The sequence below is a fragment of the Zeugodacus cucurbitae genome, chromosome 5 (genome assembly GCF_028554725.1).
Source record: "Zeugodacus cucurbitae isolate PBARC_wt_2022May chromosome 5, idZeuCucr1.2, whole genome shotgun sequence".
Taxonomy (NCBI): domain Eukaryota; kingdom Metazoa; phylum Arthropoda; class Insecta; order Diptera; family Tephritidae; genus Zeugodacus; species Zeugodacus cucurbitae.
In genome coordinates, this window is record NC_071670.1 from 47,822,616 (window position 1) to 47,840,928 (window position 18,313).

An 18,313-nucleotide genomic window follows, 5' to 3' on the forward strand; every position below is an offset into this window, starting at 1 on the left:
GAGTGGGTCCTGAGGTCACATAATTTAGTTTTGATGTATTGTACAGTTTTCTCTTTTTTGATACTGATTACTGGTAACTATTAATGAGTAAATTGAAGTTAAATTTTTCGCTTTCCGAGAGTTGATAAAATAGGATAAAATGTAAATTCTATAGAAATTTATGTCAAATTAAAGAAGCAAAAGCCCTTTAACGAGGTAACTAAAGCAGACCTTCAAAGATTCGAGATTTCAATAAAAAGAAAACTTATAGCTTTTCGGTCAGTATAGTTAATATCGAAACCTTGTATCCACTTTATATAAGAAAACAAAAACATATTTTCAAAATTCAGAATAAGTTAAAAAACGACATTTTACACAATTCGTAATAATATTCTGAAACCCCGAAACTAGACTCATTTATATTTATTAAGAAATCGAGTCCGAAATCTGTATACACATATTGGAGATAACAGCAAGTTAACAAAAAAAAAAAAAAAAAAAAAAATTAGGGGACAACAATATATGCACGAATGATGCCACCGCCTTTAATGAAAATCTACAAAGACAAATTTCTTCACACCTGGGCGCTTCTGTCACCATAGTCAATAAAAGTTAGCTATAAATCAAACGAGTAATTGAAATAGAGACTTTGAATCTTTGAAAAATAGAGCGAAGATGATGCTATCTAATAAAAATTCTGGAACAAATAGAACCCCATATATTTTTTGAAAAAAATACACTATATAAGAATGTATCAGAAATTCATACTATGTATTTCCACTATAGAACAAACTCAAACATAGTGTCTGTAGTAAAGTATTGTTTGTTGGCAGACCTACCCAAAAATAGATTAGCAAAATGAACTAAAAATGAACTTAGTTAACAAAAAACCCCAAGAAAAACGGTAAGAAGATCCTTATGTACACTGAATGGTTATATTAAGGGGTTACATGGGTTTCGTGGATTCAAAAAATAGATTTTTTTTATTTTTTGGCTTATTATTTCTACAACATCTCAATAATATTGTCCTAAATTTTCAAATCCATCCGAATATTAGTTACGGAGATACAGCCTTTGGAAGGGGTGCGCTCCAAGTCAGGTATTATTGTTAATCAAAACCTTAAACGCGTTTTTCTCGGAACCGGAACGGTGTTTTCAAAGTCTGTTGTCAAATGTTCTCGAAAACTACTCAATCGATCTTGATGAAATTGCACAGGTGTTCAGATACAATTTACTCGTGCTTTTTAATTACAACTATTTAAAAAAAATCAAGCAAATTTTACCGAAATTTTTATTTTTTTGGAAAAATGTCTGCCAAAATTACAATTTTCACTGTTTTTAGTCTTTCCTTCGTTCACGAGATTATGGTCTTACCTAAACCACTTATTTTTGTTTTTCTATTTTGGATGATCCTGTCAGGAATTATGCTGATAACGCGGACGCACCTTTTTTCCGGGGAGTCGCCGGAAATGCGATCGCTATGGGGGAGTTCTACTTTTTTTTTTAATTTCAGAAACTATTCTTTAAATATGTATCTATAAGACAGAACAAAGTTTGAATTAAAAAAATAATTTTCTACATGAAAAAAAATATTGAAAACAGTGGCTACACCTTTCCAGCTGATATGTAGGTCTCCGCCTTCTTCGAAACAGATTCGAGGAGTGATATTCACTATTTCGACTGCCCCTTGATCTCTAGTATGTACCAGTGGACCCATATTTCGTCGTCAGACACGAAAGGATACAGAAGCACCTTCGAACTGTGTTTTAAACAGTGCCAAACAATGTCCCATATTTCATTCGACGGCCCGAACGGTATTTTGTGATACCAACTACCGTGGTATCTCACACTCTTTGAGTCAGATGTCTACTAATACGAAATTGTGGACTTTTATTACGTTAATCCCCGGGTAGCCATTTTCTACTCGCTAACGAAGGAGAAGAGTCAGAGAACACAGAAACAAGAATCGAATCAACGGATATTACCCTTTATTCATTAGTTTTTAAATCCGCAAATACGCCAGCTTCCAGACGCGATAACAACAAAGTCCAAATTTCGGCTCTTCGAGATTGTACTATACGATAGTCGATTTTTCCGATCGTTTTGAATACCAAGTATTTTTTATTTGTTCCTAATTTTTATAAGATTCTTCAGAGCACTTGATCAAATAGCAATACTTAAGTATTAAACCACTATCTTTGATTCTATTTATAACATATTTGTGCCTCTCGTATAATTATATAACCCATTAAATAAACTTTCCTTTTCAGTTATATCAAATATCTGTTGTTAATTTGACGTCTAATAAACCACTTCAAACGAGCACCAAGTAAATTAACCTACTAATAACTCTACGAAAACACTACAATAGACCAACAGTGTGGGGAGAAAGTCACTACTTGACTTAACACAAATATTTATGTACACAAGAGGTGATTAGTTGATTTATGTATGCATACAAATATTTTGACACTTATTATGTGTCTGTCAAATAAGTCAACTTCCTCTCGGTTTGTTGTTTATATAAATACCCCAAAGGCGCTAAATTTCACTTCATAATTTCACTTACACACATGCAGTCGGGGAATTATTGTTGCTTAAACTCACAGTTGTTCACACATACATATATGGATGTGTACATATTTGTGTCATGCAAATAATGCACGAACAACAGTAACAATAACACAATAATGGCGACAACAAATCAAACAATGTGGCTGCAAAACGAGCTCAAAACACACATTTGTCAAGTCAACAAATGACACAATGCCGAATGTCACAATGTCAAGTTGTATACATATTTATTTTAGCATACATTCACATATGTATGTATGTATGTATGTGTTTATATATGGCAGTGTACTCAGTTCTTTCATATATCCTCTAGAGTTGTGTCTGTAGTGTGGTGATAAGTTTATTCGATTGTGCGCTCATTTCAAATGGTTAAGCCGTTATTTATTCATATGTGTGTGTTGCTGTGTATGTGTATGCACACTTTGATAAGCAAATTGTCACGTTTGATTGCTCAATTTGTGAAGGACACAAATGAAATGAAGTGTACAATACAAATTTGTTGGAAGTGTCAGAAATGTCGCTATGAAACTATGCACATATAAACATACGAATTTTATATATACATATACAGTTGATTGAAATAGTCATACCCTGAAGAAAGTTAAATATAAATATTATGGAAATATATAGAAAAAATACTATGTATTAAATAATATATTAAAAATAAAAAATAAAAATAAAATATATTTATATTTTATCACTCTCATACTTGTCAAATTCCAAAAAAAAAAAAATATCACTAAACATTTAATTCACCTTACAATTTTTGACTCTTCAACGCCCCAGACATCGAACCTTCGTTTTTCGACAGGAGCTAATTGATCAATTAACCGGCCTCTGCTACTTACCATACAAAATAAAATCTACATTTATTTCTAATTGTATTTTAATCGACTTGAAAATCAAATGCAACTCTACGACAAAGACGTACGATATACGTTCTTTGTCTGCGATTGGGTGATTTTTTTATATAAAATATAAATTATAGATGTCGCTGCTGAAAAATATTAATCAGCTGATGAAACTTACCAACGTCTTATGAAAAGCAGAAACAAAAATGTATAACAGCTGATCGGTTATCGAGTAGCCGGCAGTATAAAAGGTAAAAAAGGGTTTCTTAATAAAAATTTTGTTTCATCAATTAATTTGGCTGTCTAAAAACGCTATCAGGACATGCAGCTAATTTTTTAATGGAAATATCTGCAAATCTCTCATATATTGTATAGAAATTCGGAGGAAATCTCTTCCTCATAATAATGTGCTTCATTGAAAAAATTGAGTAAAATCGGAAAAAAACTCTTTGTTCCCATATATCTAATATTATGATTTTCAAAAAGGGGGCTTTCGACCAAACATATCAGTAAAACACATCTGACCTCATGCGATTTCTCAAAGTGTCAAGAAACTTGAACTTAAGTGACCCCTCAAAATGAGGCAAACAATCTCGTCTTGAAATATAAACAAAGCTGATCCAATGTATCTCCACAAAATGTGTACAATTCCGGCACTACGTAATCACATAAAATATCAGAAAACCTGACTTCACGCGAACCAATAAAACGTATAAAATCTCATGACCTTTAAAATTTAACATGCCACACTTCATCTTACTTTACTTGACTTCTCACTATGTAATAATATAAACAAAGCGTTAACCAAGCTTTACCCTTCAAGCTGAAGACAATTTCTTTTCTAAAAAAAAAAAAAAACCAATCCAACTTCATCTGTATCCTCAACATATATACAAACCTGACCTCAGGTGACTCCTCAAAGTATAAAGAAACCAGACCTCACGTGAACCCACGTAAAATTTAAACCAACCTTACATCAATGTAAACAAAACCCATGTCGCGTGACCCTCTAAAATCTAAACAAACATGACTGTAAATGACAGCCAAAAAGATAAAAAAACTTTGCAGAAATCAATGACCTTTGACCAGGGTTTGTTTACATTTTGGTCGAGATCAGTGATCTTTGAACATATTTTGGTCGAGTTTACAGTTTGTTCGAGTTTTTTTGGTAGAGGTCAGTGATCTTTGTCCGTTTCAATGACCATTGTCCGGGTGTGTTTAAATTTTGAGAGGTCGGGTCGGGTCAGGTTTGTTTGAAGTAAGGTTTGTTTAGATTGTGGGGAAAAAGTCACGTGAAATCAGGTTTATTTAAATTTGAAAGGGTTAGATTTGTATACGCAAGGTAAAAATAATTAGAGAGAAGGTTCATATCGATTATCTCGATTTTAACAATTAGAGAAGAAAGAGTGGTAAGTATTTCCAGCCGTAGCCAATGAAACATGATGAGGATTGTCGTCTCGCAGTGGAGAGAAAACAGACTGCCTACCTCGCAATGTTGCGATCGACCGCAACACGAGCGGGATGGGAAAGATACCGAGAGCTGAAGAGGGAAGCGAGACGCATTTGCAGAAAAAGAAAGAAAGAGGCAGAAATGCGTGAGTATGAAGAGCTTGACAAGCTGGCCGACAGGGGTAATGCTCGAAAATTTTACGAAAAGATCCGGCGACTAACTGAAGGTTTCAAGACCGGAGCACACTCCTGTAGGACCCCCAGCGGTGATCTAGTGGTTGATGACCAGAGTATACTGTGTTTGTGGAGGGAACACTTCTCCAGCCTGCTGAATGGCAGTGAAAGTACAACACCAGGAGATGGCGAACCCGATTCCCCAATCGACGACGATGGAACAGATGTTCCATTGCCCGACCGTGAAGAAATTAGAATAGCAATTACCCGCTTGAAGAACAACAAGGCGGCGGGGGCCGATGGATTGCCGGCCGAGCTATTCAAATACGGCGGCGAAGAGCTGATAAGGTGCATGCATCAGCTTCTTTGCGAAATATGGTCGGAAGAAAGCATGCCCGACGATTGGAATCTCAGTGTACTCTGCCAATCCACAAAAAGGGAGACCCCACAATCTGCGCCAACTATCGTGGGATAAGCCTCCTTAACGTCGCTTATAAGGTTCTATCGAGCGTACTGTGTGAAAGACTAAAGCCCACCGTCAACAAACTGATTGGACCTTATCAGTGTGGCTTTAGACCTGGAAAATCAACAACTGACCAGATATTCACCATGCGCCAAATCTTGGAGAAGACCCGTGAAAAAAGGATCGACACACACCATCTATTTGTCGACTTTAAAGCTGCTTTCGACAGCACGAAAAGGAGCTGCCTTTATGCCGCGATGTCTGAATTTGGTATCCCCGCAAAACTAATACGTTTGTGTAAGTTGACGTTGAGTAACACCAAAAGCTCCGTCAGGATCGGGAAGGACCTCTCCGAGCCGTTCGATACCAAACGAGGTTTCAGACAAGGTGACTCGCTATCGTGCGACTTCTTTAACTTGATGCTGGAGAAAATTATAAGAGCTGCAGAGCTAAATAGAGAAGGTACAATCTTCTACAAGAGTGTACAGCTACTGGCGTACGCCGATGATATCGATATCATTGGAAACAACACCCGCGCCGTTAGTTCTGCTTTTTCCCGCCTGGATAAGGAAGCGAAGCGAATGGGTCTGGAGGTGAACGAGGATAAGACGAAATATCTCCTGTCATCAAACAAACAGTCAGCGCATTCGCGTCTTGGCTCCCACGTCACTGTTGACAGTCATAACTTTGAAGTTGTAGATAATTTCGTATACCTAGGAACCAACATTAACACCGATAATAATGTCAGCCTTGAAATCCAACGCAGAATCACTCTTGCCAACAGGTGCTACCATGGACTGAGTAGGCAATTGAAAAGTAAAGTCCTCTCTCGACGAACAAAAACTAAACTCTACAAGTCCCTCATCATTCCCGTCCTACTTTATGGTGCAGAAGCGTGAATGATGTCAACATCCGATGAGACGGCACTAGGAGTTTTCGAGAGAAAGGTTTTGCGGAAGATTTACGGTCCCTTAAACATTGGCAACGGCGAATACCGCAGAAGATGGAATGATGAGCTGTATGTGTTGTTCGACGACATAGACATAGTCCAGCGAATAAAACGACAGCGGCTACGCTGGCTGGGTCATGTTGTGCGAATGGATGAAAGTACCCCAGCTCTGAAAGTTTTCGATGCAGTACCCGCTGGTGGAAGCCGAGGAAGAGGGAGACCTCCACTCCGGTGGAAGGACCAGGTGGAGAAGGACCTGTCTTCATTTGGTATTACCAATTGGCGCCAAACCGCCAAAAGGAGAGATGCGTGGCGCACTGTTGTGGACTCGGCTATAACCGCGTAAGCGGTTTCTACGCCAGTTAAGAAGAAGAAGAAGAAGCCAATGAAACAGGATATATTTATGAACTTTGAAAACCAAAATTTCGTAGTACCAGTTTTAATATTCACATACCTACTGTACTTCAGTACACATATACATATATATTTGTATACCCCATTATATACCAGTGTGTACATTTGTGTACATTTGTGGCACGCACGCAATGTGGCAATATTGTTTTGCTGCAAATCGGTGTTTTATTGTGATAACATGACATTGTTGTAGCTTAAATATTCGAACACCAAACGAAGTGCAATGGAATTTCTAACCACTACAGCACAACTGCAACTATATAACAGCAAGCAAATGCAACATTGCGCCAACCAAACTGGCAACAAAAATGTTTATTAAGCATTGATATACTCATCTGTTCGCTGAAGTGTGTGGGCAAAAGGCCGCAAAAAGCCAGCGATCTTCACACAGCAACAACTCAGCTGAATGACAGTGCAATGCAATAGAGGCGACGCTATCGACGCGTTTTTTTTTCGTTTGAATTAAAATATGAGTGTGTGAATGCTGGTGTTTTGGCATGGAATTTAAATTAAATCAATTTGAATGCAACAAACGAAGCAAAGAACCAACCAAATGACCAAAAAACCAACTGACCAACCAACTGACCGGCCATTTAGCAGTGAACAAGCGACCGCTGCTGCCACCAATGTTGCCACCAACCAAAGCAAGCCAGGCAAGGCAGCAAGCGCGCTGAGTGATAGATAACCAAATGAATGAACCGTTATGTGCCAGCACACAGCTCGCTAGGTGGGACAAATGGATAGTGAAAAATCAACGCAATGCAAACCAAATGCAACAGCAATAATAACAGCAACACAACAACAATGCGCGGCAGATAGTTGCAACAATGGTGAATGGTGAGTTGTTGTTGATAGTGTTGTGCGCGCATGCAATGCGTGTGGCATGTGGCATGCATCTGCATGTATGTTGCAAGTGTGTGTTTGCTCGCATGGCATATGGATTAAGTGATTGTAGCACATGTATGTACGTGCAACAACAAAAATTGCTGCATGTTGCAAGTGATGTGATCATTCGACTTTGGCGTGGGATAAAAATGCCAAACAATGCGTTGATAAGCCAGCAGTATTGTCTGTTCAAGGCAACTGTTTTTGCGCCGCCACTCGCATTTATATAGATTCGTCCGTATTTTTTATTTATTCATTTCGTCGCATTTTTTTTGTATTTTTTTGAATTTTCGTTGGCACTTACAGCTGTGAAAAATATTTTATTCACTGAAGTGTGACATCTGTTGTGCACTCAGCGCGAGGGAATAGTTTTGTTACAGATTTCAGTTGATTTTTGTTTTTGTCCACTCGCACAGCCTCGTCTGTCATCGTCACATATAGATTTCGTTGCAACATTTTAATTGATTTTTCATTTGATCTCTGGCTATTCGGCGTATTTGACTAAAAGCGAGCAGCCATGGCTGAGTATTTGTATTTGTTGTTGTTGCTGGTTTTTCTGTTTTTGTCGAAGTATTTGGTGATGTTGTTGTTATTTTTGTTCTTGTTGCTATTGTAAATTGTGTTGTTGTATTTTTTGTTGTAATTTTTTGTTGTTGCATTTCACTTAACAATGAGTTTATCGCAGCAGCTCACTTTTGATTGACCCCTCACATCGTCTCGCCTAGCTCCGCTTCGCTGTTTTCGGTTTTGTTCACTGAAATGTTGGCTTAAATAAAAGCGCGCTGTGAAGGGAGTAAAAAATGTTTAAAAAAAATGCCAGCAATCCTTTGCATTTGCGCTGCTCAATTTTGATGTCCAACTGTTGATTACTACTGTACCATTGTGTGGCTCTCGTTTTTTCCCCTATGCACAGAAAGTACCTTTTAAATTTTTCGGAATTTCGCTTTGTTTTTGCTTATTTTCGCTTTTGGCATTTGTTTACTGCGGTTTGGCAATTACATCGAACAATGGCTCCTTTTTTAATTAGCCAATAATTGAAACTACAAACAGGGAGCGCGGGCGCGCGTCGTGTCGTTAGGCAGTGCAAATGCACAATTAATTAAATGCTTGTACTAATTAAAATCGCGATTGGTGCGGATTATTGAGCTATTGTTGCAATCATTTTGTAAATATACCTATATCATTCACAGGAGAACGCGGAAGTAATTTTAGTTTTTTCTGTAATTTTGTTTCTATTGTTTAGACAAAAAATTTAAAATAGCTCCATTTATTCAATTCCTAAAGTACTGATAGTATTTGCAAAGCGAAACATTACAGATATTAAGGACGAAAATAAGTTGCATGCGATGTAATACACAAATTAAGAGACTAATAGCGTTTTTAAGCAGCCGAAAAAAATAGTTTCATTAAATTTTTTATTGGGAAACTCCTTTTTGCCTTTTATACTGCTGGCTACTCGATAATCGATCAGCTGTTATACATTTTTGTTTTTGCTTTTCATAAAAAGTTGTTAGTTTTCACCAGCTGATTAATATTTTTCAGCAGCGACATCTACCGTAGTTTTTTTTATCAAAAAATTCAGCCAATCGCAGACAAAGAACGTATATCGTACGCCTTTGTCGCAGAATTGCATTTGATTTTAAAGTCGATTAAAATTCAATTAAAAATTAATGGAGGTTTTATTTTGTATAATAAATCGATCTTAATGAGGGTTTTAATCGAGCAATGGCCGGTTAATTGATCAATTAGCTCCTGTCTAAAGGCGCTATTAAAGGCAGGTATTGAAATTTTAACAGGCTGGAGAGTTAAACAATTGAACCTTGGAAAGTTTCTAAATCCAATATAAATTTTAATTCAAATATGCTCTGATTGAGTAAGAGTTTCGTCATATATGTATGTAAGTACATTAGAACTGGTATAAGTATAATGTGAATTCAATTTCGAATTAAATTTGAAATATATATTCTAAATCATTGTAAGCCAATGTAGTGAAGATTAAGTCAATTCAGTTATTAATAACTTACGCCCCTTTTGCGAGTGTCGACTGGTAGTAGAATAGACTCAAGTCAATTGAGTCGATTATATTTTATTTTGCTAATGAGTAACTTGATCGGCAAAATTCAGAATTTCTACCGATTGAAAAAATTTTGTCGACAAATGAACGATTGAAAAGCATTCACAGTATATGGTAGAGCGACTAAACGACATTTACAATGGCAACTATAGTCGATTATCTACTGCCAGTCGACACTCGCAATTAGGGTGTTGTTTTATCGTAGAAGATAAATAATAAACTTGAAAGTGTCACTTTGAAATAAGTAAAACATGAATGTTCACTTTAGACAAACCCCTTTCTGGTTGGATACTCAAATGAAGTCATGAAGTCAGGAAAATGTGTGTGAAGATTTATTTTAGAAAATAGCAGATATCAAATAGCGCTAAGAACGGCCTACAATATTTTGGAACCAATAGTCAGAGATGAAAATTCGTAGTATGTAGTCCAGCAACAGCTTTCATACTAGAACACTTAAAACTAAAAAAAATGTGTGAGAAAAAATATATCCGTCGGGGACATTATCTATAGTTATGATAGTATACTATATATCAGGTTGTGATAATATAATATGATACAACATATTTTCTATTAGAATAGAACGGTGATGAACAAAAGATTTTAATCAAACTTCTTCTTCTTGACTGGTGTAGACACCGCTTACGCGGTTATAGCCGAGTCCACAACCAAATCAATCAAACGAGATGCTGGAAATCACTTCAATCAACAGTGAAGTAGTAACACATAAACAGTTGACAAATTTTTCACAGCATTGGTTTGTGATATATTTTTCTGGATATTCCTATTTATATGGTACGCTCTTCTATACCATAAATAAATATAAAGTACTTTTAACAATAATTATTTGGCGCATAAAAATTGCTGAAGCTAATCAGACCTACTGATGAATAGAAAACTTTCAAAGTGTAAAAATATAGACATATAGCATTAGTTTATGGATTAAGAGTTGATACAGCAAAGCTTTGAACTGGAACATCTTAAGAATCAGTGGACCAATTATCGTTATGCAAAATGAATACACAGTTCCTCAGATAATAGAAAAGCAAAAAAAAAAAAAAGCAAAACGTACACCCAAAATCAATATAGTATTTCTGAGAAATAAGTCTACCCCCAAATTAGTGATAAGCTTTTTAAGTGTTAGGAATAAAACATACATACATACATTAAATAAAATATATTTGGAAGTATATAAGATAAATTTTTTAAACTTGTATGTATAAAGAAACTCACCTCAAATTATATCTTGTATTCCTACAAAAACAAAGAGAAATATAATTAGTCACATATTTTACATTTATTTTCTATTAATTGTATTGAACATTCACATTTATAAATCTTCTTTATTTAATAATACAAGTTTTTCTGACAATATTCCTTTCATATTGGTTAATATAGAGAAACTTTTGGATGCATTTTTAACTACTGGGTGTTAATAGTATAAGTCTGTCTGTCGCATATCAGATATAAGGCTACAAAAAACGATAAAAAAAATCTCAAAGAGCCATTTTTTAATCCAAGTTCGTATAATATGGAATCACCAACCAAGAAAATAGAGAATATAGAAATATATCAGCATACCAGTGTTCTCGTATTTATTATAAAGCCTGAACGTTAATGAAAAGCGAATCAATAATCCGGCTCCATGTGGTCCTACAGGCATTGATTAAGTTATTCAATGCTCAAATTCCGACACGCAATTACTCCTAATTCACCTTATTTAAAATAAAATCCCGGCATAATGAACCTCAAAATTAAATAAATCAAACATTGATTTTCTTAAAAATCTGTAATCGCATTATGCTATTGAATTAAAGCGGTATACTGCGGATAATCCCACCAAAATATGCACAATTAATACAAAATCATGCTCTGAGCAAGGAGGACTAAGAAAGCACCGCAATTTAATTCCACTTATTGAACAATCAAATCAAATGCCAGCGCATCATCATCAAGCCGATACGATCCTCCACTCGACAGACAACGACAACCAAAGAATCGTGCTCATCGCGCTTTCACAGCCCCCAATTATCCGCTCCTTTGTGGGCCTACACAGTTTAACGAAAAATAAAAAATAAACCAAAAAAAAAGAAAAAATCAAATCTATTGGCACAGAGCTAATGTCATCCGAAGGCGAATAAAACCGACAAGCGACGCGGCAATGCGAGGCAAAAGTAAGCAAAGAAAGTAATATCATTAATAGGATTCATAAAAAGGATAACACGCCGTAAATAATGGCTACAGGCTACAGTCTCGCTGCGCAACGCGACAATACACTGTCGCCATGTTGGTAGTGCTGGCAGCACCTTCTGAATTACCCTCCGCCTCCCACACCTCAGTCGCCTACTCGACAGCCAGAGCATTACAATTTGGTTGCTTCGACATTTTCATTTTCATTCATTTCATTTTCGGTTATTGCGATATTGCCATTGAAAATCCCGGCACGTACGTATTCAATTACTTGTTGAACTTGTTGCGGCCACATTGTGGTGATGGGTGTAGCGTAGATGGAGAAGAAGAAGGATGGCAGAGTATGTAGTGAAGTTGGTGCGGTTGCAAGTTTCGGCTTTTAAAAGTGGGAAATCATATTTTCTGTTATTGCTGCTGAATGAGATTATTAAATGGGTGAATTGTCTGAGTGAGAGAAGGAGTGTGAACGTTGGAATGTGGCTGAGCTTACCACAGAGACTTCAAACATATGTATATATGTATATATATCTTACGGCAGATATTTACAGTAAGTCATTTGGTGGCACCACAGCAGCATCGGGCAAACAATGAAATAAACAGATACAAACAGATAAATGTAACGAACAGATGTTTGCAGAGACAATGAAGTCTATGGCGCTCTGACTGTCTGGCGATCAGGCATACTGGCGAGCAGACAACTTACGACCAATACAAAAAGGAAGAGTGGTAATCGAACTCGAAGTGTATTGAATGTCAGCTATTTTGTAGCGAATTTCAGCAAAGAAATACGAAAGTCAACGGAGCCTTGAAATGAGTTCAACGTAATCGATTTTAAAGTAGTATGGAAAGAGAGTTTTAATATAAAATTTAAGCAAAAAAATTATATAATGAAGAATGAGCTCATAAAAAATTAAAAAAAAAATAAATGTTTATAAGATCCATAAAAACTATAAATCAGTTACAACGAATAAGGGATTTTTCAATAAATTTACCTAAAATGTTTTGTAGTTAGGTTCGGTTAGGCTGCTGATCCTTGCGTTTGAGGTTTCAGCGCATCTACTTGGAACTCAGGCGAGGTCTGTATGTCGAACATTCGACCGCATGTGAATACGGCACCCTCTATTGCAAGATTATCGGCTTTACAGTTTCCGCTATGATCAGATACCAGTCGGATAGGCCATATACTACATATTAACTAACACTGAGTGTACCGTCATCTAACTCAAATCCAGTATTACCGCTCGTCTGTCTGATCTAAATTCCTTCTGCAGGAAACTCACAATTAACTCTAGCTTTATGCTACTGGACCATTGAAATCGTTATTGCCATCAAGAATAGAAAATATTGAATGGAAATGATAATATGATCAAAAGTACTTAAGGGGTTAGGTGGGTTTCAAAATTTAAATTTTCTGTCTTAATAAATAATGCAAAATATTTAAAATATTATCAAAAAATATCAAATCAATCCGAGTAATATTCTATGATATATCCCCTTTGGAAGTTCCGCCCATCAGGCCACGTCAGTACGATTGTAAAACTTTAAACTCATTTATCTCAAAACTCAATTCCTCAAGTCGGTGGACACGATAACTCAAAAAGTTTTGAAGCGATTTTGTTAAAATTTTGCACACATCTTCGAAATAACATAATTTATTTCTTATATTTTCATTACAACTATTTTTTTCGAGCTAATATAGCCGGAAATTTTACCCAACCCAAAAAAACTCCCTTTTTTGGTTAAAATTCTATCAAAAATTCAAATTTCGATATTTTTTTTCCTTCTTTCATTAACTAGATCTATCCATATACTGTCAAAATATTTTTGGTAAATTGATTTTAGATGAACCAATTTTGATTTATGATACCCACGAAAGACATTTATTTTTTGGACATGTCATGGGAGATGAGGTGCAAGCGACTGAGTTTTCGGAATTTTGAAATAAAACTTTCACAAAATATTGTTTAAACATGTAACGCTGAATTGTTTCAATGAAATATATAATTGTATTATATAAATATTAAAAAAAATGTGTGAAATACTATTGTTTTTAGCCTCTGAAAGCTACCTTAACCGTATAAAATCATTAAATGTTGCCTACATTTCGGAGCGGAATTGAAAATCGTCACTAAGCACAAACACAAACACTATTTCAGGATCGAATTTCTAAATTTATATAAAGTGTGTGGGCTTGGTTTAGCAAGGAAAATTAGTTTTCGCATGAGTGATCGATATTAAATTCTTCGGAGGTAGTATATAAGTATATTCGAAAAATTGGGTAGTGATTTTGTTTAATCAGATATGAGTGAGTGAAAATATATCTGTCGGTATATATAATTTAATTCTTTCAATCAATCAATAAATTAAGAGAAAATTAACCTCATCCCAACTCAGAAAACGCTATATAAGCTAACATACATATCTAGCAGAATATATGTATATAGTCCACATTCACTCGCATATATCCATTATCATTACCTTTTCCCATATGTGCAGCTTCGTCCTTTTATTTTTCAATTTAATGTAAGATTTAGGCTGGATTTTCATTAATGCGCGCCACAAATCCAGTAGGAAGAGTGGAAGAGTGTGTGGGTGCAGCGCGCAAAGTTAAGTGATTTTAATATTTATTTAATTTCACAATTCTTTCGTAGGATTTTACCTGCTGACAGCTTTTAAGCTTATTTTAACCAAGTTTAAATACAATTAAAGGCATATATAAACAGAACTCATTCATTAAGCGTTAATTGCATTTAATAAAAGTTGAAATATGTGAGCACACACTCATGGAGAACATATAAATAATGGTACAAATGAATACGAATTTACATTTATACCTTTTGGAAAAATTCAGATGTGAATGTAAAATCAGCGGAGTTTGAAGTAGATTTATCACTTTGAATTTAAAGAAAAAATAAATATTATGTAGTTTTCCAATATTCGGAGAGCTTATATTTTAAAAAAATTATAAACAAATCGAAAATTTAAATCTGGATTTTATAATTCTTGACCGTACGACCAAAGATATTTCAGCTGATACTGCAATGCTCTTGCTTCAAAATCGGAAATACTCATTATTCTGAGTTAGAAAGGTGCTACAAAACTGCGGGCTTCGTTTTTGAATTCCATACCATTATTTTACAAAAAGTTTAATTAATTGTGCATCGTACCCATATTTTTTATTCCACATTATTACTTTAGTTGAAGCTATGGAAGACAAATATTAGAGAGATCCATCAGCAATTCAAATGTAAGGAAACATAGCATAAATATTAACATAATATAGACTTCCAAGTAATTTGTATGAAATTTGACTTCTATTGCCAATTCAAGAGTTCGAGTTATGGGGAACTTCGAGTTATAGCAGTTCGCCTTATGGAAGTTCAACTGTATATTAAAAGAAGCTGGAACGACTATCGACTATGTTATTGATAATTCTGACCAACTAAACACTTTACCAGCCTGATGTAGAAAACATTTTTATAGTTTTACAATACCGCCTTTACAAATCCAAAAGTAATTGAAACTTTCCGTCGGTGGTAGGCCTAACTATCTACCTGATGAAAACCAAGGTTTTATCTTTACAAAATAAAATAATATGCATATGTTTGAGGGAGCCAATTATTCTGGGGTATCATTTTATGAAAAAGGTAGATACTAATTAGGAAAGGACATTCAAAAATCTGTCTATGTTAAGCATCTTCAGATGATCTATTTGCCCTTTCAATGGTCGAATCATAAATAATGGGGTTCCAATTGAAAAACCCTTCAAACACGCCATCAACTTAAAGGCGATAAAATCAAGGGTCTTCTTAAAATTTTTTTTAAATATATACAATCATATATTTCATTTAATCATTTCAGCGTATACGATAAAAGATACATGTTTAAACAGTATTTTGTGAAATTTTTATTTAAAAATTCCGAAAACTCAGCCGTTAACAGCTCATATCCATGACTTGTAAAAACAAAACAAATGCCTTGCGGTGGATATCAACATAACTAATGATCGGTTCTTCTAAAATCGATAAACCAAAAATATTTCGAAAGTGCATAGATAAATCTAGTTAATGGACGAAGGCAAAAATACAATACTGGAATTTGAATTTTTGACAGAGTTTTAACCAAAAATAGAACTTTTTTGGTCAAATTTTCCGCATATATTCCGGAAAAATAAAATATAAAAATAATTATTTGTAATTATTTAACTAGATAATGTTATTCCAAAGAAGTGTGCAAAATTTTGAAAATCGCTTCATAACTTTTTGAGATATTGTGTCCAACGACTTGAAAAATTGAGGTTTGAGATAAATGCGTTTAAAGTTTTACATTCATACTGACGTGGACTGATGGACGGAACTTCCAAAGAGTATATCACATACAATATTACTCGGATTGATTTGATATTTTTGGATAATATTTTAAACATTTTGCACTATTTAATAAGACAATAATTTTTTTTCAAATTTTGAAATTTTGGAACCCACCACCTGACCCCTTAATCGAAGAACTCATATTAAACAAAACAAAAACAGAGAAAAGACACCTAGATCTGGGAACACTTTGCAAGAAGTACGTGGAGAATTCTACTTAAATTCCTAGCCCTACAAAAATATGATTGAAAAGCCTCTGATATTATAGTATAACAAAAATTAATGGTTCCAGAGGTCTGGATAACCAACCCAACAGTATAGAAAATGAAAGGCGACAAAATTAACAAGTTCTACAGCTAATATCGATTTAACTACTTATAATGTTAAAACAGGGTTCTAATCATATCGACAGTATGATTAAATGAATGGAAAAATCAGAGCATTCTACGATTGAAGATCTTCTGGTGGAGTATAACAAATTTATATATAACTAAAAGTCGGAGGTTTGTGGTAAGGACCCTTATACCATCCCATTCAATGCAACTTAATGACACTTTAATCTTTATTTAAAGTATATTAGTAGTGGGTGGGGAAAAGGAGTGTTAAGTGTTCAAAGAGTTTCAATTAAATATTTAATTTAATGAAATGTTTTCATTAAATACTAATTTGAGAACCACTTAATATGTAATTTTCGAAAGTGATCCAGAAAATCCAGAAAACGCAATAAATTACTATATTTTATCAACATCGAACAATAAAAAAAAAATTAAAACCAATTAACAATTGAGTGATATTAAGTCGCATTTAAAACGTATTAATTAAATCTCCGCGCTAATAAAATTTCTGAGCCGCAAATGAAATTAAACTAAAAGCATTGTGCGAGAGATCTTTGCATTTTTAGAAAGCTTTTTAAACACACATTTACATACAGATACTCGAGTATAACAATTTAAGTGCGTAGTTTGTGCTGTTCATTTGTGAAAATTTGTTTACTTATTTATTTTATATCCAGCTCGCGCAGCGCATTAAAAGCTGCCTCTGACATACACACAAACGCCGGCAAATACAAATGAAACAAAATTATACCCAACGCACACTGGCACACACACACACGAACAACTAAAAATAAAAAATAAAAAAGAGGACAGCTGCTGAATCTGGCCACTTAAAATTTCATATGCTGCCCACCGAAACACAAACAAACCCATTTAAGCCCGTGATCCACACAAACAAAGCATTCACTGCTGTGCTGCTGGGCTGAGCATATTCAAGCGCTTACATTAATCCCGCTAAATTAAATTTTCACTTAATTTGTAATAAAAATTAACATATTTTCAGCATTTGTGCAAAATACCAGGATTAGCATATTTTTTGGTTTTTTTTTTCTTTCCTGGCTTTATTCTTTATTTTCTCGGTGTTCTCCATCACGAGCCGTCCGTAAATGGCGCTCGCGTTGGTTGACGAAAATTCTGCTGGTTACGCTAAATGGCGATCTTAATACCATTAGCGGTTTATTAGAGCTGGTAATTTTATTTGTTGTAGTTGTTGTTGGTGGTGGCTTGTTCGTTGATACGTTGGTTTGTGGTTTAGGTTAATGCCTTTCGCCTACCCGTTCTCGCTCAGGCGCAACCGAATTAGTATGAGTAACCACAAAGAAATGTTTAAATTTCCCCCGGACACTTGGCGTGTCTATATTTTAATTTAGCTGTGTATCTTCCCACAAATCTAATGTAATTCGGGTTTTGGCCTCCATTAAACCATTATAAATTACATTTGATACTTAACATTTTCATTATAATGAAATATATTTGTATTGTAAAAATAAACTACATTTCACACCTGATGTTCCATTTTTTAAATTAGCCAAGATGATTTAGGCTTATTGTTTTTATTTTTTAACAAAATTATTAATAAGGGTCCTCATTTTATGAGACCAATAAACGT

The 18,313-nt window shown here is 34.8% G+C and overlaps 1 protein-coding gene across 1 annotated transcript in view; it reads right to left on the reverse strand.

The window, feature by feature from the left end:
- Window positions 1-18,313, reverse strand: part of LOC128922274 (uncharacterized) — a 165,965-nt gene that overhangs the window by 38,845 nt on the left and 108,807 nt on the right. The window contains exon 3 of the mRNA XM_054232208.1: window positions 11,043-11,063. Within this exon, the coding sequence (XP_054088183.1) occupies window positions 11,043-11,063 (21 nt within the window). The remainder of the gene's footprint in view (window positions 1-11,042; window positions 11,064-18,313) is intronic.